Source organism: Solanum stenotomum, chromosome 4 (assembly GCF_019186545.1).
Source record: "Solanum stenotomum isolate F172 chromosome 4, ASM1918654v1, whole genome shotgun sequence".
In the NCBI taxonomy this organism is placed as follows: Eukaryota; Viridiplantae; Streptophyta; class Magnoliopsida; order Solanales; family Solanaceae; genus Solanum; species Solanum stenotomum.
Window position 1 is genome coordinate 47,229,441 of NC_064285.1, and position 21,540 is coordinate 47,250,980.

Here is a 21,540-nt window from a genome sequence, read left to right on the forward strand (position 1 = left end):
GAAATATTCCTTCAGCAACTCATCATCAATACGGTGATCTGGAACACCTCTTATGAACGAAGTGAATCCGTCCCATGAGCTACTTACAGACTCTCCAGGTAATGCCACAAAATTATTGACCCTATCTTTGTGATCTAGCTTCTTGGACACTAAATAATACCTTGCTAAGAACACATCCCTCAGTTGGTTCCATGTATAGATTGAGTTATAAGTAAGCTCAGTGAACCATATAGCAACATCGCCTGTCAGTGATAGAGGGAACACTCGCAATCCGATGACATCTATATCCAAGTTTGGTCGACCTACGCAAATCTTGTAGACTACCCTTATCTTGGCTATGTGAGCATGTGGGTCCTCCGATGGCAACCCTGAGAATAAGCCCCTCACTGTAAGCATCTGCATCAAGCTACTGGTTACCACAAATGTGTACCCCGGAGGCAAATGGGGTAAGACTAGAGGTCTATCAGAGTCAGAAATATTGGTGTTGCCCCTGTAGTTGTCATGTAGTTGTAGGTCTGGTGGACCGTACACCCTCACTGCATTTCCCAATTGATTTTCAGCTAGACCCCAGTTTTCCCCACCAGCTACTCTCGGCAGTTGTAACTCAACTGTATCATCAAGATTTACTCCGGTAGGATTAACCTGAATTCCTTGATTGTTCATTCTTCGCAAAGTTCTGTTCAACTCTGGATCGTAAGGAGTAAGTGGTTCACCTTGGCATACACCAGAGTCAGAACCTGAGAGAGACAAAAAGAAAAAGTAAAATTAGGAAATATTTGACTAAAGTTTAATAATATAGTTAAAATTAATCTAAATGCCAAATTTCCCCGGCAGCGGTGCCAAAATTTGATATGCTCAAATTACACCTCCGTAAAGAAGCATAAGCGATCATTATCAAGTAAATAACCCAACTTATATGTTAGGGTCGATCCCACGAGGAAACTGGTTTATACTTAACTTTAACTTACACTTATATTTGTTTAGTCAAAGTACTTCCAGAAACAAGTAATAAAAATGGGGGATTTGTGAAACAGATTGTAAGAATTCAGTAAGTAATTAGTAAACAAAAGTCAATTTTTGTTGTTATCAAGATGAGAAAATTAACTAGGGTATACGTGTTCACCACAAGCTCATAACTCAGTAATTCTAGTAATACCAATCCTTTCCTAGTGTATTACATGCAAAGTGATAAGTTAGGTATCACTAAATCCTTGGTCCGGCATCTCAAGAATTTCACCCCGCACCTTGGTCCGGCTAAGTGTGTATAATTTACTAACTCTTACTTTTACCTCATATTAGACATCATAATCAATGTTTGGCTTAGTTATTACTTCGCACCAATCTATGTTGATAATTCTTTCTTGTTGATTACCTCCTTGGTTCGGCAAGTAGCAACAAGGCGAGTTCTAATGCGTGCACTTATTAAAAAGACTTTTGAACGAAAGAATTATCAATGCATGCAAAACACGATTCAAGAATTGCTTATTTACTATTCTTACTTTGTTAATCGCTCATGGATCCCACAACCCTAGTGGTGGAGTTTAGTTACACATAATCATATGAACACAATTCATTGTTTTAGATGAAAGAATTATGAACTTACATAGTTGAGAAAAATAAACCCAGAAATTCAACTCGAATTTCAAACGAAATCTTCAAAACTAACTTTGGAAATCAAGAATTGCTAGGGTAGCAAAATTAATTCCCCAGTCTCAAAGTAAAATAGAAGTAATAAAGTTTAACCCCTAAAATCGAGGTTTACATGCCCTATTTATAGAAAACAAGTCCTAAATTAATAGGGAAACAAATTAAAGAAAATTTGTACAGGCACGCGTCTTCATTCCACGAGACTGACTCACTGACCGTCAATGGATCTAAGGTCCGTTAGTCCCTTCCGTCAGCCAGGACTTAGAAAATATTTTAGCCTCCAAAAATCAACTTCTCTGAAGCAAACGTCGGACTTGCAGTACGGACCGTAGATCGATCTAAGGTACATCAATCCCCCTTCGTGGCTCCACACTTAGAATCTTCAAAAATTAGGTACCGGAACCCCCGCAGTATCAATCTGCGGATCAACAGTACGGTTGGTAGATCAATCTACGGACCGTCAGTGGCCACTATGGTTCCACACTTGGTCAGATTTCTCTGATTTGCATTGCCTGCTGATCTACAACCATCACCTACGGAGCGTCAGTGGACCTTCGGTCCGTAGATGCCCTTTTCTACATTTCTTTCAGTTGTCTCTTTACATCCGCGTCTGAACATCTTTCCTGCAAAATATGATAAAAACACATAAAAATCAATACAAAAAGGCCCTAGACACACATAACTTGTAAGTGAAATGTATTAGAAATACCGTAAACTCACGGTATATCAATCTCTCCATCCTTAACCTCCATAGTTGGTACATAAGGAACTTCACATATGACATCCTATACCTCAATGTCCTCAGCCATGAGATAGTCTCTCATTCGAATATTCCACCATCTATAGAACTTACCTTCAAAGAGAGGTGGTCTTGTGGGAGACTGACTTCTTTGCACGTTCAGTTGTGTCGCCATTGCTCGCAGGAACCTCTCTCTTGGTATTAACCATATAGAGAGCCCAAGCTCTGATACCAATTGCTGGAATGTATGCCTCCACCAGTGATCACAAGACCAAGTCCCTCGACAGAACAACCATTCAAAATATAAATAACACAACGTAAAACAAGCACAAGAACTTTATGTGGAAACCTCTTTGCTCAAGAAAGTAAAACCACAACCTGTCACACATGATTTTCAACTCTTTTCACTAATCTTCTTAAGAAAAAGTGAAACATAGTTTACCCCACAACAATGAGATTAACCTTCTAATCTCACACTAAGTAATACAACTATTACTTAAACGAGCCTAAGCAATGCATCCATTTCCAACTATGCTAACCCTCACTGATTAATATAGATTTTTACCGTAAGACACAAAGTTAACTCTAACAATGTTCTTACCCTCACTACAGACAAGAGTTTGAAACGTTTCTTAACAAAGTGAAACGAATCCTACAAATTTAGCTCAATACAAACATTCAAGAACAACAACAGGTACGGAAAACACTTCTTCAGTTGATCAGGTCCTTGTTGTATGTGTTATAGTGCTTTAGTTCTTCCTTGAAGATGGCCTTCTCTTTTTTAAGCTTGTGTTTTTGTTTGCCAAATCTTGAGTTTGTGGTTTTGGAGAAGAGACTATATCAAAAAGACGCAAACTCCTTGGGACTGCCCATTGGCTGAGAGCTTGCTTCTCTAGAAAGATGTGCACCTACCACATTAGAGGTGGCAGCTTTTCTGACAGTTGTCTTGTCGTCCTTTCACATACGCAGTCTTGCAGGGACCCGGTCCCTTGCAAACTTTTCATTAGTGAGTTCTTGAGAAGACTTGTTGGCTCTCTCTCCTTTTGAATGAATGAATCTTCTTGTTGTTTGTCATTTTGATTATATCGACCAAAAAGAGTTATTGACCATTGGACAAACAGCCTCGTCCATTTCTATTGGTGAACTACGCTGACGACTTCACCAACCCACTGACAGGACATCTTTATAGTTGTACACCATTATAAATCTGGACGAGAGAACTCTACCAGGGACCATGTCCCTGCATTTGTGAGCCACTAAAAGAGAAAGTCTCGTCCACTCTTTCTATTGGTGAAATAAACTGCACTTTTCACCTACCACCTGACATGACAAATTTACAGTTGTACCCATTTGAATCTGGACGAGAGCACTCTGTCAGGGACTAGGTCCCAGTATTTGTGAGGATCATCAAAACACCTAGAATATAATAATTACCTACTGTATTTTGGCAACATATTTATCTGCCTCCTCTTCTACAAACTGCAAGATAAATTAAATCTTGATTAATTTTACAGTCTATTGATCTCTTCATCATCCTCTCTTAATGGAAAAATGAAAAGCCAAGTAAGTTTATAATGCGTGTCTTTTTGCTTCATTTAGCTAACCTGCCTAGTAATAGTATGCAGTCTGTTGTAAATCCCATTGTCTCCTATCCCGAGCACTTAAATGTCTGAGACTTTCACCTGGATTTTGGAGAGTGTACTCGATGTAATACAACCCTGATTAATAAGAGTGACAATTATTAATGGCTCAAAAGATTGAACGTCCTCACATCATGAGCAAGTATAAACTCCTAAACATTGAAGCAAAGTCACAACTACTTCAGTGAGATAAACTCACTTAGTTTCTTGAATGGCAGAGGCAGATTCATGATTTTAAGTTTACTTGTTCTAAACGCTAGGAATAAGATTTTTTCTTCTTGACTTGTCGAAATTCATTTCATAAAAGAACTTTCTAATTCTGTAGGTACAATAGTATGCATTCTATTTCATTGCTTTATAAACAAATTCTGTTCAATTTATAAGTAAACCTCAAATAACCATTGCATCGAGGCAAGTTTTAGCGAGTGTTTTAGATTGTGTTCATATACCTTTAGAAGCTTTGCTATCAATGAGTTTTGCTTTCACTCCCGGAGGCCTTTGCCAGCTTCTGTCTAATCCACTAGCCTGTTAAAAGTCATTGAGGACCGAAGTAAGAACGCGAAATGAAGCATTAAAAGAAGAAGGAACAGAGAGTTTTCTCAAAGTAGGGATGGATTTAACCACACCAGATTCTCAGCAAAAACAACAACTTTCCCAAAAGATTCCAACTTGGTGAAATCAGTACCAAGGCTTGTGATTACAATGCTGACGAAAACAACATGATGATCGAGTTCATATACACAACAATCTAATAAAGCTCAAATGAATTGATCCATCACAATGCCCAACTAATTCCATTTGAGTTAGAAGCTTCTGGAAGATAGAAAGCTAAGAGTGACCTTACTGCATCACCTTCTCCCACGCCTATTTGCCAATCCGCAAGTAATTCTTCATTTGTTACCATCATTTTCCTCTCATTCTCTATGCATTAGAGCAAATCTCTTTATTCCTTGACATAAATCATCTCTTCTCAAGAACTATGAATTTAAAAGTTTTACATCTCAATATCTAAGCCAAAAAGATCCTATATTTGTTAACAATGCTGTCTGGAGAAAAAAAATGGTTATATTAATGGGGAATAGACTGTTTAAAATGAATAGGAAAATAAGAGAAAATCTAGTATGAAGAAAGTCATGTTGGGAGCGTTACCCCATAATAGGCTCTGCAGTACGCCATTTGAATTTAGTTGGAGCTCCAATGGGGCATTGGGTGGTAAACCAAAACAAGAAAGATAAAAACTAGTAAGGATATGAATGCACTTTGTAGGTTATCCTACACGACTCTATCTGAATGTGGGATGTTTCGTGTACTGAGCTATCCTTTTGCGATATTGTATTTATCGCTTCACAAAGAAAGATGGATATAAACCTCTAATAACTGATTTAAGATCCCAAGGAGAATACAAATATATAGAATCAAAACTTGAGCATCAAATTCTTTGAGGTTCAAAATTTGGGTGTATGATATTTGCACCAAGGTCATATTTTTATCAAAAAAATCCATACAGTTTTGGTATATAGCAATATAAAATTTGATTTTCCGCAAACGTGAATCGTTTCAAGTGAATTATATATCAAAAGACTCAAAATATCGAGAGAATTTCATATTTAAATTTTGGTACTATTTAGAGGTTATTTCGATTTCATCGAGATTGAATAGTCAAGGTATACTTCATGTATAGTCAATGTATACTTCATATAATTAAGCTATATTTAATTTTTTGAGTATATTGTCATGTATAAATATGTTATATTAAATAGTCAATACTCATTATATACTCTCTATGGCTTTTAACAAACTATATTATATATATATATAGTCAGCGTATACTTTCAATGATTTTTTAATTATATGACTATATTTATTTTAAACTAATTACTAATTTATTATATATAATTGGAATTATTCCTAAAATATATTAAAAACCAAAATAAAATATTACTAGTAAATTAAGTACCATTTTAGTTATGTTCTCAAAAAGTCTCACATAAAGACAAAAGAATTAACTCATACCCTACTCACACTCTTCAGTTACTTAGTGCCAAAAATATTTGAAGAAGCAAAAGCCGCCGTTGGAGGGTTAAAATCACAATCGTTTCCTTCTTTGTCAAGCTACTTTGCTTCATCATTGCACTTCCTATCTATTGTTGAATTTGATGGATTCCTATAAGTTTTTTTACTCCCCGGCATTACTTGTTTATCTATTGAACGTTGCTCTGTTTTTGAAAAAAATGAAAAAAAAACTAAACACATTTGAGATGTGGATGAAGTTTTGATGTATTTTTCCGGTGAATTGATCGACGGGAGGACCTTTTATTATTTTTCATTCTGTTTAGAGTTGAACATATGAGGATGAAAAACATGATTTTTTTTTCTGTATATTTTTGTATCCTGGATTCTGTTTTTGATGAAACTAAGGTTAGAGTTTTTTTATGTGTGTCTGTGTGAAGGAATGCATACTTTTGCTAATAAATTTTATATGTAATGGAGTTTGGCCATGAAAATTGAGAGAATTTGAAAAAAGGGAACTTTTTTCACTCCAAATCACTCGCAAAAACTCAAAAACAACTCCAATTTATTTATATTCACAACCAAACACAACTCCGATTTTCAATTGAAAATCGGAGTTGTGTATGGTTGTGAATATAAATTGGAGTTGTTTTTGAGTTCTTGTTAGTGATTTGGAGAGAAAAATGTGAAAACAACTTTTTTATATTTTTCAAATTCATGAAAAATTGAGAATTTTATGCCATAAAATCCCCAAAGTTTCATGAATTTAGAAAACATTAAAAACTGTTTTTCACTCCAAATCACTCACAAAAACTGACAAACAAAGATTCAAGTTATATCAATAGCAGAGAAAAAAAAGACGTTTAAGAATGAATTAGATATAAAGTTTCTTTTCTTATAAAAAATTGATTTGAAAGTGATGCATATCAGTTTTTTTGGAAGTTATTTGTTCCCTTTCCTTTCACTTTTGGGTATTTTTTTGATGAGATGAGTATTAGAATGCCGAAATTTGATACATATGATATGTTGCCTGTGATTAGTTGTCAGAATGGATAAGGGTGATGTAGAGATGCTGGATGCGGAAAAGAATGTCCCTGCTAGTGATGTCCTTGTGTCTAATGAGTCGTCGGTCAAGTACAAAAATGGTGTTAAGACTGGCAAAAGCAATGCTGAGGACAAAACAAATGATCAGAGTGATTCAAAGGGAGAGGACTTGAAGAATGCAAGAAGTGAGTCAGAGGACCAGCTCAACTCTAAGGGTCAGCCAGAGGCATACAACAATGTGGTGCTGAAGAACAAATCACCTACTATTGATGCTGGAATGGATGATATGGTAAGTGGCTACGTGAAGGTGATTGATGATGAAGTACAAAATATTGAGAAAATGATCTATGAGGTCAATCAGAATGGTAATGATTTGATGGTGGTTAGACAAGAGGACTCTCAAATGAAAACAATTCCTACAAATGTTATCACTGATTCTTCTATTGGAAAAACGCCAGAACCAGCTAGTCTAATGTTTCCTGGAACTGCAAATGCTGGACATCATAGTGGGGAAGCATCTGAGAATATTTGTGCAATGGTACATACTCTGATTCATCATAAATTTTTTAAATTTGTTTTCAAATTTTAGATTAAATAGTATTGTTTATGAAAATACATCAAAAAGAAAAATATAATCATATAAGAATCCATGATTATGATAGACATGTACAAAAGAAAGCTACTTAGGTTGGGCAAATACATCCATAGTGACTAGAATATTGGATATCTAGTATTCAAAAACTAGTTGTGAACCTTACAAACTTCAGATAATTTTAATTGGAATTTAATCATTTATGCATGAACACTAAACATATTTGATTGAATTTCATACATTAATATTTTATAAAAAACACTATGATATATACAAAAAGAATGCCAACCATAATTTTGTTTACATACATGTATCAAATGGAAGCACATGCATATTTTAGAGCTATATATATCTTAAATGAAGGCCCTGCAATTAGGTTATTTACAAATATGATATTGAACTTTTGACCTTGTTAACTCTGCGTATAAACTTCAAGTTTAATAAATTTTAACTCTTTGACTTTAAACTTTAAAGGTTTTCCCATGATCCACAAACGAGCGAAATAATATTTTGGCTAAAATCAACTATATATCTGTGCATTTGATAGCTAGATACAAACCCAAGACCGTTATTACTGAAGTAATTTATTATAACTTAATATGCATCAATATAGATATGTTTTTACTAAATCACGAAACAATAACACTTTATAAAACTAGAGACAAAGGCAATCTATTACTGTACTCCTTTTCTTTAATTTAGTTTTATACCATTCATAATTTTTTGTACGATAATGAGATAAATAAAATTATATAAGCACGACAATATATAAGCATATAACCAGGAATCCAAGATCGTTGTCTATTCATCATGAATATTTTAAAGTTTGTTTCCAAATTTTAGATGGCTGATGGAGAGGATGATGAAGGCTTTCCTGAGGATCAAGCTGCATTTATAGGAAAACTAGGCACCTTTTACCGGGAGAAGGCAATGGAACTTAAACTACCTAAGTTTTATGGTCATCCTCTTAATTGCCTGAAGTAAGTGTATCATGGTCTTATCATTGAGCCTTTTTATTTTCATCTTGTTCCTTGTACATATTATATCTTTTCATGTTCTTCGTGCTAGGTTATGGAGATTTGTGATCAAATTAGGTGGCTATGATCGGGTAAGCCTTTTATTCTGCACTTGTATTTGATCAGTTCTCGGTTATAGATTTTACTTTTTTAATTGAATCAAGAACTGCAGAGTATATTAGTCACTTCCCCAAAATGTCCTTAGCTAATCAGAAGCAATGCGTCAACAATTGAGTGCAATAAGTCAAGGAGTTATTTCTCGATTAACCATGATTTTATGTGGGCCATTTTTGTTAAAGGCTTTTTCCTGCTTATTCACACGGCCGTGTGTAAAGCATCCCTGGAGGGCTATGTTTCTCTTTCCAAATATCACAATGTGAACCTCGAGTTGTTAGAGAGGGTATTCTTAATTTATTTTTAAGAAATAAGCAATGTAGCTTTGTACTTTATAGTATAATTTAAAAAATTCAAGTCGTGGTTGTGTATTTTCTTCTGTTACTTGGTTGATTAATTAATGATGTAATATGTTATGAGTCTGTGAGATGAATTTTATGTTATTCCCACGTACTTTTGATGGTGTATTGTTAAGCTAGTTTATCGCTGTAGGTAACTGGATTGAAGTTGTGGCGGCAAGTGGGAGACTCCTTTAATCCCCCAAGTGAGCATTTAGTTGGCCCTGGTTATTTCTTTTTTTCTGGCAACTTGTTATGAATATTTCTCCTTTAATCGTAAAACATCAACTTCCCCTATATTAACTATGTAAGGGAGATGTTGTCTGTCATTGTTTTACTGATGATGTACCAAGATTTTGAAGTTTATTTCTGTTGTTTTAGATGTGAAATGTTACGATATATTTTGGGTACATGTGAGAGTAATAAGTTGCTTGGTTGCTAGAACATTATATCAGAAGGTGGTAGAAAAACAATTGTTCATGAATTGTATAAAACCTTAACAACTACTCTCGAAGTTTCAAATGTTTGTCTGGTTTTGACTTGACATAGACTTTAAGAAAGTAAATAATGTTTTTGAATCTTGTAGCCTTGGATAAAAATAACACTTGGTCTAGTTATTTTACTTACTTAAAATTATAAAAAAAAATTGAAATACATAATTCTATGAATTAGGGAGAAACTCCATGAAAGGAACATTAATGATTCATATAAATCGCTTAGTGGGAAATGTCACGAAGAAATCCAACGAGTAACATAATCTTGTTATATAGAAAAGAGCAACTATTGCCTTTTTTTTGATGAATCATATAGTTTTATGATTTCATCGACTAAAAAGGTTATCAAATGAATTGTAGTAAAGATATGGCACCTGGACCCAACTCAACCCCAACTCATGAGCGGTGGTTTGTCCATTTCCATATAAAGACTCCAATTTCTCATCCCTCTTCCGATGTGGGATTTCTTAACATTCCCTCGTACGCCCAGACCTCAACTAGAGCATGAACCGTTATAAATGGGGACCCAACATCGGTGAACAACAAACTAGGATGAGTCTAACTCTAAGACCATATAAAGATATGACACATGAGTCTACCTCAACCTCAGAAGCTAGCTCATGAGGGAAGGTTTGTCCAAGTCCATATAAGGAGTCCAATTTCCCATTCCTCTTCTGATGTGGGTCTTTTTAACAATTACAATTGAAATGATCGAAAAGGAAATGTGAGTTAATGTATGCTCAAGGTTGAAAATATTATAAAAAGACTTTAAAAAGAAGAGTCCCTTAATTACCTAATTTTAAATGAAAATCGAGAATTGAATTCATTATATGATCTTTTTATCCTTTTTAGAAGATAGTATACTGCCACTCGAACTCGAGCCGAGATGCATTAGCATTTCTTCCTAAGAGCAGTGTGTCTACCAATATCACCATAGCGGCCTGTCTTGAACTCATAATAGCATATGAATAAGCAATGGTAGATATTGAGTAAGCTATTTTAGTTTAGTAATGACTGAAATAGATCAATGACAATAAAAAGTTGTTCAAATAAGAATTTTAGGTTGAAGGTTCATTTTAGATTTGAGTTTAGGTAAACCAAAGATGTGTAGAATATACAAAAATGTCCTTAATCTTGTGGTCTTGAACATGTCATGTGAGTTGTGACACGTTGAAATTAAGAATTACCAAAAAAAGGGAAGAGACATTCTTTTCTTTGAACTTGGTAACTTTGGAAGAAGGCATTCTTTTATAGCGGATAGAGTATTAAAACTACTAAAATTGAAAATAGGAAGAAAACATGAAGTGCTTTCGCAAAAATGACAACATAGATTCTAATATCAAGCTATAAGCTTAGTTGCTCGGACTCTACTTGTGACACGTTGAAATTAAGAATTGCCAAAAAAGGGAAGAAGCATTCTTTTCTTTGAACTTGGTAACTTTGGAAACAGGCATTCTTTTAATAGCGGAGAGAGTATGAAAACTACTAAAATTGAAAATGCGAAGAAAACACGAAATGCTTTTGCAAAAATAACAACGTAGATTCCAATATCAAGCTATAAGCTAAGTTGCTCAGACTCTTCACTTTTGGTGCCACATCCGTGTCGATACAACATGGGTGTGGGATCCGTGTCCAATTTGGTCAACCGATTTTGGGTGCTTTGACCAAAATAGATGGGGTAAGTTTGGACAGTTTTAATGATTGTCTGTAATCAATACAAAAGCTAAGGTGAAATTGAAGAAAATGAAATACCTTTTATCTAGAAATTTCTATGTCACTCCTTTTTCGTTAATTTCCTTCCATATTCTCCTCAAGTTCTCCCATAATATCTCATAATTTAGGTTTTCTAACTCTTCTTTTAGATATTTTAATTATTTTTAGGCGAATCCCCACACATGTATCCCTACATGGATCTATATCCCCGAATCTTAAAAATTAGTTCATGAAGGATACAACATCTAGATCCACACTCGTATTGGACACCCGCACCGAGTCCGAGCAACTTAGGCTATAAGTGATAAGAAACATACACCGCATTAACAACAAACAACAACATACCCAAGGAATGGTGCATCTTTCTTTCTGTTAGGTCTTGGTCAAATATAGAGGACCATGTATCTTAGTGGTGGCAATTGGTTCTAGAGTTAAGCACGCAGGGACTTGAGGCCTTAAATATTTACAGATGCTTCTGAATAGGGAGTCTAAACTTTATGAGATACTGACGGGTTGCTTCGTTATGCTAGATTTGCTCAATATGAAATGAGTGTCGATGTCTCCAATTAGATGAGTAACTCAGAATAAATTGTAATCAGCAAGATATCTTTTGATGATCAAATAAGATAAGAATTTACTGGAATGATAATCAACTGAATATATAAGACAATATCAATGCCTTCTATCTACTATTATACGACTTTCTCTAAATGCTCTTTTTGGGGCTCTGATAATCTTCTTTCTCAAGACTTGCACTACTGTTTCTTGGACATTCCGCGGCTTCTATGAGAAGGTAATAACTTAAAGTTCTCTTCCCTTGAAAGTTATTAGCATATTTTGACTACTGTCCGCCATGCTGCTAATATTTGGTATAAGGTGAGTTTCTGGGACCTGAATTATGTCGCATTGTTAGCGGATAGGTGGTTTGCGATGTTATATTTTATGTGGGCTGTATGGAAGGAGAGGGAGAATGTTTGAAGGGATAGAATTTGAGTTTGTAAATGTAAGGATTAGCCTTTTTATCTCTAGTTTCTTTTTTGGTGCACCTACTTTTGTAGAGGACCATATTTTTGTATAGGTTCTCTATTTCTTGGTATACGACTTGTATACATGATTTTCCTCAATCAGTAACAAATTATTTTACCTTATCCAAAAATATTGGTGGGTGCTTTGTGAACTATTAACTTAGAAAACTTTTACTAACATTCCATCTTTTGTGACCTATAAAGTCATTTAAATAGTTTGTACTTGCTTTTTTTCATTTTCGTGGTTCTGCTTTTATTCTTGTTTAAAGTAGGTTTCATTACATCTTTGATTTTGCAATTGGTTATATGACTGTGAGATGGCAGCTGGACATTCTGACTCATTTTATCTTAGTGGACTTCTCCTTAGCTTTCCACATTTTGAAATGCCAAACTTAGATGTTTAAGTTTAATAAATTACTTCATTTCCATGCTTATATGGTGATTTTGAATAGAATTTGTCCTAAAAAGTTATCTGCCTCTTACTTTTTGTTTATGTACATTCTATTATCTCACGATTTCTCTGTATGTTAAATACTTCTACCATATGAAAGGCTTAGGACACAAAACGGAGAGCTTCAACTTCCTATTGCTGCTCCTCCTATTTCTTGGGGTGTTGATAATGAGGTAGCACTGTGCTTACTTTGTTGGTATATGATGTATCTTCACATATGCAGTATGTTGTAAGCCTTTTAATTGATATATGGGGAAGCCTATTACCCTAAGTAGTTAGAATCATCGACGTATTTTGACTTCACTCAAGTTCTCAAAGTTGATCATGGATCCTTCTTTAGTTGACTTCGACGAAAATCTGTATGGCCTTACTTTGGGATAAGGGACACTAGGAAAAGACTTTTTTTAAGGGACACTAGGAAAAGACTAATGTAGTCTTGTAGTGTATGTATATATAATCAAATATGAACTATTTAAAGTAATTCTGCAGGGAAGTGGTTACCAAATTTCTGCATCACGAAGGGTAGTAAGAGATTCAACTACTCGTTGTAGGCTAGGCTGGCAGGAGCAACACCTTCTTGGTTATGGTGAGGTTTCTGAGCCAATTGTAAAGGTCTGCTGCTGTATCCTTGTAGAGGTCTTTGGGCATTATATTTCCTAAGTTTGATCCTGTCTATTGCCACGTACAAGTAATTTTGGTGTTTTTCGTCTTTTATAGGACAGGAATGCCAACAATATAACAAAGCGTGCGAAGAGCCTAACAAATAGTGGTAAGATTGTTCGTCAATTCTTTGCCAATTCATATATCTCTATCATTGAGCTGTTTTCTCCTCACCATTTCCCAATATGAAGTCTGGCACTCTCCAAAACATTGGCCTTTAGTTGCTGTTAGTTAACACTGATATCATCCGAGAACTTTAGTTTTTGCTTTAACTCATACTCTATCAAAAAGGAATAGTGACTGCAGCAGAACTTCTTGTTGTATTCAGGTTCTCTTAACCACCAGGGACAAAATGAAGTGGAGCACCCAATGAAAGCTGCAGAAACTGAAACATCTAAGCTGTAAGTCGTACTTTATCTTGATCCTTTCTTCTAATGTTTTTATCTTGTACACCAGCAGTTTTCATCACCCAAAAGATATAGAATACTGATCTCTATCTTTCTCTATTTTTGGTTCCTCCATTTCTGATGTAAAGATAAATTGATTTCCATCTGCCAGGTTGGATGTCCAAGTTGTTGATGTTGGACCCCCTGCTGATTGGGTGAAAATCAATGTTCGTGAAACAGTACGTTTCTATCAGAAGTAAGAGAATTAAGAACCTCTATATTATGCATTCCATTTCTCTCATGTGATTTGTAATGATTTTATGCAAACAAAATGATTCCTTTGAGGTCTATGCACTGGTGCCTAGGCTTTTACGAGATGAGGTATAATACCAATCGTGCTACTTGTTTCCATCAAGTGCATTCAATTTGTTTTCGTCTTTTTACAACATCTCAAAGCTCTAATGCCCTTATTTCTTGGTAAACATAGGTACCGGTTCAATCTGATCCAGCTGGCCGCCTGGTCATTACCGGTTAGCCAAACCAACTTGACAATCTTTGGGGTGTTACTGCCTTCAAGAAGGTACACACCTTGCTATTTATTTTACTAATTTTGACTTTGATAGAGTAATTCAATCTTTTCCTTACTTGCATCTTTTTGGACTAGTAATTTTCTCTGGTAAAGAGAAACTGTCATACAGAAATCTTGATATTTCTTCAGTGGATCTGAAAACTATATCATTGGTACGTTTCTATTTGTTGATCACAACACTCTAAGGAGTCTACGACAATCAAAAGGTTCTCCATTTGTAAGTTGGCTGACATAAAATTTTTTTCCAGGTGGTCACCTTACCTGCTAGAATTGATCAGCTTCGGACCAACGCTGATGTCACCTTTCATGGGTGTCTTCATGTTCATGTGCCCTTTGCGCAGTAAAATCTCTGAGTTGACAATGCAGAAGTATTGGTAGTTGGCCAACATTGTGAATGCTTGGCCATAGTTGTTTAGTTGTTGTTGATGATACTGTGGGTCAAAAACTTTGAATGGCCCAGATATAGCAAAGGAGGTGTTTCGGCTTCAGCCTTCCCACTAAAAACTTAGATTGATTTTCAAAGACAGATGGATATGTGATGAACATAGCTTGGTGTTGTATATTGTCTTGATACTGAAACGCATCTCTCTTTTTAGCATTTGACAATTCTATTATAATCTCGAAATTATTGGCAGCCACATACTTTCTTGAAGTACTCTTTTAGAAACACCATTTTGAGTTTCCACACTAACCAAAATATGCATGTTTTGAAAGCTTAGCTAAACATGCTCTTGGTATATAAAAGACATGAAGCTGAAGGTGGTGGAAGATGTTTATTAAAATATCAGTAACACCACCTTCATTGTTGAAGACTTGTACATCATCGGTAAGTAGCTAGATGGAGTATTTCTCCTTACAAGCTCCTTGCATGTGGTTTGATTGTTCGATTTGTCGGGGGGTTTCAACTCCCATCCCATCTCCCCATCCACCCCCAAAATCTTATTCTTTCTTAATTAAGCCTAGCCTATTGTTTCTTCTCAACATTAGGAAGATGATTGTGAAGGAGATTTGCTTGAGAATGGAGAAAAAAGTAGAGTTTTGGAGGATTAAAATTGCTTATTTGGTAGCAGGAAAAGAAGAAATTTAAGGAATAATGTTACTTTTTGGAGCTGTCTGGAGAAAGAATTGGTTCTATCGAGGGGGAGTACATTATTTAAAACGTATAGGAAGTAAAGATAAAAGCTAGTACAGAGAATATTCTGTTGGGAGCATCAACCTCCAGAGTGAGACCTGTAGTGCGGGATCTGGATTCAGTCTGATTTCGAAAAGATAGTAAGGACAGGAATGCACTTTTGATAATTGCAATCCAAAAGGAAGTGATTGTGATATATATAAGCACATCATATTAGGAAGTTCTCAAACAAAAAATGGAAAAGAGAGATAGCTATAAAGCTCATAACTGATTAAACTAATACCTATTTCGTTTAGTACTTCATGTGCTTATGTGGCGTATAATGTTAATCCCGAGCCTTTCGAACTAAAAGTTCAGAATTTGGGCATATGACATTTGCACAAAAATCACATTTTTATAGAAACAATCCATATAGTTTTGGTATAACAATATGTGTAAATACTAACTCTTAAGCATTGGCCAAGCTGTCTTTACCAAAAAAACATTGATCAAGTTGCTGGTTCATGCCTACAACTCAACTTTTTCTCAAGTCGTTATAATATATACCTTAATCGAAAGTTGAATTATGTTCCTCTTTGAGGTTTGGAAGATCTACTGTGCTGCTATCAATGACGATGTTTGCCATTCACCAACTAGAAAAACCAGAATCTCAAGCCAAGATTTGTGATATCGCAGTCTCTATTATGTTATCATATTAATCTGAAAGACGAAACAGCCTGCCCATTGCAAGAAACTTCAGACATTGATTCACTTGAATATAACATCAGATTAAATGACTTGCTTAACCGTTATTGCACAAAATCCTCACTTAACAAACAATAAGCAATGAAGATTTCATGCACAAAACAGGACATTGCAACATAATATTATCAATACAAAACTTATTCACACAAGCAATATCCTCCCTGTGATTTAACAGAATCTGTGATACTAAACAGCCTTAGAAAGGAAATGACGCATATTGGTAAAACTGTGAAAATATATCCGTCAAGCCACAAAATTTTGCAAAAGTAGACAAAAATTCTGTTGAAAACTTTGAGTTAATATAAAATGTGATGCAACTTAGTTCAACATATCAGCACATTCAAACTCTTAAATGAAAAGCTTGAGTATGTCGTTGATAACATTGTCTCATGAGAGACATAAAAATTGAAAGATTCATGTTTGGTTCGGGAAGGGATTATGAAACCAGGATTCAAAATCAGTCACAAGCTTGGAAAGAAATGAGAAGAATATTTTATGTATTCAGAACATCACCCGTAACAATCCACAATGAAATGATAGCGCCATTATATGGAGTTAAAAAACATGAATTTGGACTTTATGCATTTAAGCTCAAATGAATCAGATTAATTTTTGGAAAATCAGAATCAGATTAAACCTTATACATATCTCACGTGCAGAGGGAGAGCGGCAAATCCACCTCTTTCGCCTTCAACCCCATTTCTCATGTGTAGAAGAACATACTTTTTTTTCTATATCCCTTTACAAAGACTATCGAAGTTTACAATTCCTTATTATGAAAAAGAGACAACAACAACAACAACAACAACATACCCAGTGAAATCCCACTAGGTGGGGTCTGGGGAGGGTAGAGTGTACGCAGACCTTGCCACTACCTCGTTGAGGTAGAGAGGCTGTTTCCGAAAGACCCTCAGCTCAAGTACAACAAATCCAAGTAAAATGAAGAGGGAAACAATGTATAAAGCATCAATAAAATAATGCAAGAAGTGAAACGCAGTAACCAACATAAAGCTATAGGTATCGCAGACAAGAACTGCAAGTGCAAGGCTAGGACTACCACAAACGCTAACAACCCAAACCCTCGCAAGGAAAGCCAACGCGCTAACCCTACTAACCTACAACCTTAATACGCGACCTCCACTCCTTCCTATCTAGAGTCATGTCCTCGGTAATGTGAAGCTGAGCCAAGTCCTGTCTAATCACCTCTCCCCAATACTTCTTAGGCCTACCTCTACCCCTCTGCGTACCCTCTACAACCAGCCCCTCACACCTCCTCACAGGGGCGTCTGTACACCGTCTCTTCACATGTCCAAACCATTGCAATCTCGCTTCCCTCAGTTTGTCCACCACAGAGGCCACTCCCACCTTCTCCCGGACAACCTCATTCCTAATCTTATCGCTCCTAGTGTGCCCACACATCCATCTCAACATCCTCATCTCCGCAACATGCATTTTTTGAACATGTAAGTTCTTGACTGGCCAACTTTCTTCCTAATCCCTGAGGGACACTTTCTTTTGAGATATTATAGACATTTTTGTGATGCATATCTTCACTCAAAAAACTAGCAAACACAAAACAAGAAGAAAAAAAATCTTAAAGTCACCTTCTGTATTTTGGCACCATATTTCTCTTCCTCCTCGTCTACAAACTGCGAGATAAATTAAATCTTAATCAATTTTACAGTCTATCGATCTCTTCATCATCCTCTCGTAATGGAAAAATGAAAAGCTAAGTAAGTTTAATGTGTGTGTTTTTGCTTCGTTTAGCTGACCTGTCCAGTGAGAGTATACAGTCTGTTGTTAATCCCATTGTCTGCTATCTCAAGCACTGAAAATAGATGTCTGGGACTTTCACCGGGATTTTGCAGAGTGTACTCGATGTAATACAACCCTGATTAATAAAAGTGACAATTATCAACGGCTCAAAAAATTGAACATCCTCACATTATGTGCAAGTATAAACTCCTAAACATTGAAGTAAAGTCACAACTACTTCAGTGAGAAAAAATCACTTAGTTTCTTAAATGAGAGGCAGATTCAAAATTTTAAGTTTACGTGTTCGAAACTCTAGGAATGAGAGCTTTTCTTCTTGACTTGTCGAAAATCATTTCATAAAAGCACTTTCTAATTCTGTAGGTACAATAGTATGCATTCCATTTCATGGCTTTATAAACAGACTATGTTCGACTTATAAGTAAACCTAAAATAACCATTGCAGCGAGGCAAGTTTTAACGATTGTTTTAGATTGTGTTATATACCTTTAGAAGCTTTGCTATCTATGAGTTTTGCTTTCACTCCCAGAGGCCTTTGCCAGCTTCTATCTAATCCACTGACCTGTTAAAAATCATTGAGGACCGAAGTAAGAACGCTAAATGAAGCATTAAAAGGAAAAGGAACGGAGAGTCTTTTTAGAAGTAGAGATTGATTAAACCAAACCAGATTCTCGGCAAAAGCATCAACTTTTCCGAAAGATTCCAACTTGGTGAAATCAACACCAAGGCTTGTGATTACAATGCTGACTGATACAACAGATGATCGAATTCATATACACAGCAATTTAATAAAGCTCAATTGAATCGATCCATCACAATGTCCAACTAATACCATTTGAGTTAGAAGCTTCTCGAGGATAGAAAGCTATGAGTGACCTTACTCCATCACCTTCTCCCGTGCCTATTTGCCAATCTGTAAGTAATTCTTCATTTGTTAACATCATTTTCTTCCCATTCTCGTCGTGTTAGAGCAAATCTCTTTAGTCCTTGACAGAGATCATCTCTTCTCAAGAACTATGAATGTAAAAGTTTTACGTCTCAATATCTAAGACAAAAAGATCCTATATTTGTTAAACAAAGGTGATTTTTCCTTTCTGTCCAAGCCTTGGTGGACAGAGTTACTCGACAACTATACTGATGGGAGGTAGCAGACACCCCAGAATTAGTCAAGGTGCCCGCAAGTTGCCCAGAGTCACTACGGTTATCCCAAAAAAAAAGAAAAAAGATCCAATCTGTGTTACTACATTTTACATACCAACTCTCAATTTAATTATAGAATTAAGCTGCTATAACTCATAATAATCCGTAGATGCTCTCTTCAGCACATGGATTTATCGATGAAGAGCACCTAAAATGCTTCTATTCAAGAAGAAAAAAACGGAATGTAAAACCATACCACTAGGTATCGTGATCTTAAACTTGTTGACATCATCTGAATAAACACGAAAATCCTCCAAGACATCTGAAATAACATCATCCATTTTAGCAAGTAGACATTCTGAAGGATACTGAGCATGTCAAAGTGAAAAAATTATCAAAGTGTACCGTTCTCTGCCAATGCAATCGATGTAAAGGTGGACAGAGAAAGTGCAACAAAGCCTGCCTGTAATAGGAGCTCTCTTCTCTTGGTTACACATTCCCCTTTAACTTGTTCACTATCCAAATATTCGAATTTCAAAACCAAATGAGGTAAAAAAAAGAAGAAATTCTCAAATGTACTCTGATTATCAATCAAGCAGATCGAAAATTGACAACAGTTCACGGTAACTGAATAAATAAAACACACAAAAAAGAAAAGATTGAAGGTCAACAACACATCTAAAGTATTTCAGTTTTTTGAGTTTCATACCTTAACTATCATTTGTGTGAGTTCCCTACGTTCATCACCAATTATTTATCACAACTATCGATTGTTCCCTTTTGCTACCTGAATGATGGTGAAATTTTAGGTAGGAAACTCACACACCTAAATCAAGTTACATTAATGCAAAACTTTATCCTCTATATCAACAAAATCGAGTTAATTTCTAATATGTTCACTCAACTAATAGTTTTTATCTGAGAAACAGGAAGTCGTCCCTCAACTTTGTTTTGTAACGCGAAAGTCAAAGTCACTCAACTATTTCTAAGTTGACTTTACTGGCAAAACCACTACTCTGTCCGAGCCTTGATAGACAGAGCTACACAATGCATGTATAGGCAAGAGATAGAAAGTATCATGTGAAAGTAATTGAGATGCTTATTAGCTGGCCTTAATAACACAGTTAATAGTTATAAAAAAAAGTTGACTTTACTATTACGATGCATAAAGTAGTAGTAGGTCTACTTTAAGGCGTGCAAGCGGACATAATTTTTTTTCAGGTGGTCACCTTACCTGCTAGAATTGATCAACTTTGGACCAACATTGTTGTCACCCTTCATGAGTGTCTTCATATTCATGTGTCCTTTGCGCAGCAAAATTTCAAAATTACTAAAATTTGCCGAACCTTCTACTCTTCTTCTTCTTCCTTCCAGTTTCGCCATTAATAACTTCTTTTCATTCTTTCTTTCCTCTGCCTCCTCTTTCTTATTTTCATGCGTCTTCTTAGTTATTTTGTTCCTTTTCTTTAAAATTTGATGTACTGCAAATGTCCATCATCTCCAGCGAATTATATATCAAAAGACTCAAAACATCGAGAGGATTTTATTTCTAAAATTTGAGATTATTTAGAGGTGAATTCGAGTTGATCGATATTGAATAGTCAATGTATACTTCATATATAGTTAAACTATATTTAATTTTTAGAGTGTACCGTAATATATAGTCAGTGTATAGCTCATATATAATATAGCGCTCATATATAAGTACGCTATATTATATAGTCAGTGTATACTTTATATGACTTTTAGCAAACTATAGCATATATATAATCAATGTATATGTTGAATAGTTTTTTTTATTATTATATAACTATATTTATTGTAAACTAATTACTAATTTATTATATATAATTGAAACTATTCCTAAAATATAAGACCAAAATAAAACATTACTCTTAAATTAAGTGTCATTTTAGTCCTTTTCTCAAAAAGTCTCACATAAAGACAAAGGAATTAAATCATATCCTACTCACACGCTTTAGTTACTCAGTGCCAAAAATATTTGAAGAAGCAAAAGCCACCATTGGAGGGTTAAGCTCATGATTGTTTCCGTCTTTGTTAAGCTACTTGCTTCATCAACCTCCGATTTCGATTGCACATTCCTACCTGTTGCTGAATTTGATGGATTCCTATATGTTTTTTTACTCACCAGCATTACTTGTTTATCTATTGAACCTTCCTATGTTTTTGAAAAAAAAATGAAAAAATTAAACACATTTGAGATGTGGATGAAGTTTTGATGTTATTTCCGGTGAATTGGTCGGCGGGAGGACCTTTTTTTAGTTTTCATTTT

At 35.3% G+C, this 21,540-nt stretch overlaps 1 protein-coding gene and 2 pseudogenes across 1 annotated transcript; 1 reads left to right on the top strand and 2 right to left on the bottom strand.

Annotated features, from left to right (window-relative positions):
- Nucleotides 1–3,820: 3,820 nt before the first annotated feature.
- On the bottom strand, nucleotides 3,821–4,930 carry LOC125861531 (psbP domain-containing protein 3, chloroplastic-like; annotated as a pseudogene).
- A 2,154-nt stretch (nucleotides 4,931–7,084) lies between these two features.
- LOC125861532 (AT-rich interactive domain-containing protein 6-like) lies at nucleotides 7,085–14,811 on the top strand (annotated as a pseudogene).
- A 1,468-nt stretch (nucleotides 14,812–16,279) lies between these two features.
- On the bottom strand, nucleotides 16,280–20,630 carry LOC125861533 (psbP domain-containing protein 3, chloroplastic-like). The gene is made up of 9 exons (XM_049541403.1): nucleotides 20,482–20,630; nucleotides 19,653–19,762; nucleotides 19,504–19,569; nucleotides 18,940–19,020; nucleotides 18,772–18,854; nucleotides 18,594–18,669; nucleotides 18,107–18,225; nucleotides 17,939–17,983; nucleotides 16,280–16,306 (listed from the first exon to the last, which is right to left on the bottom strand). The coding sequence occupies exons 1-9, from the start codon at nucleotides 20,628–20,630 to the stop codon at nucleotides 16,280–16,282; spliced, it is 756 nt and encodes a 251-aa protein (XP_049397360.1).
- Between the last annotated feature and the right edge of the window lie 910 nt (nucleotides 20,631–21,540).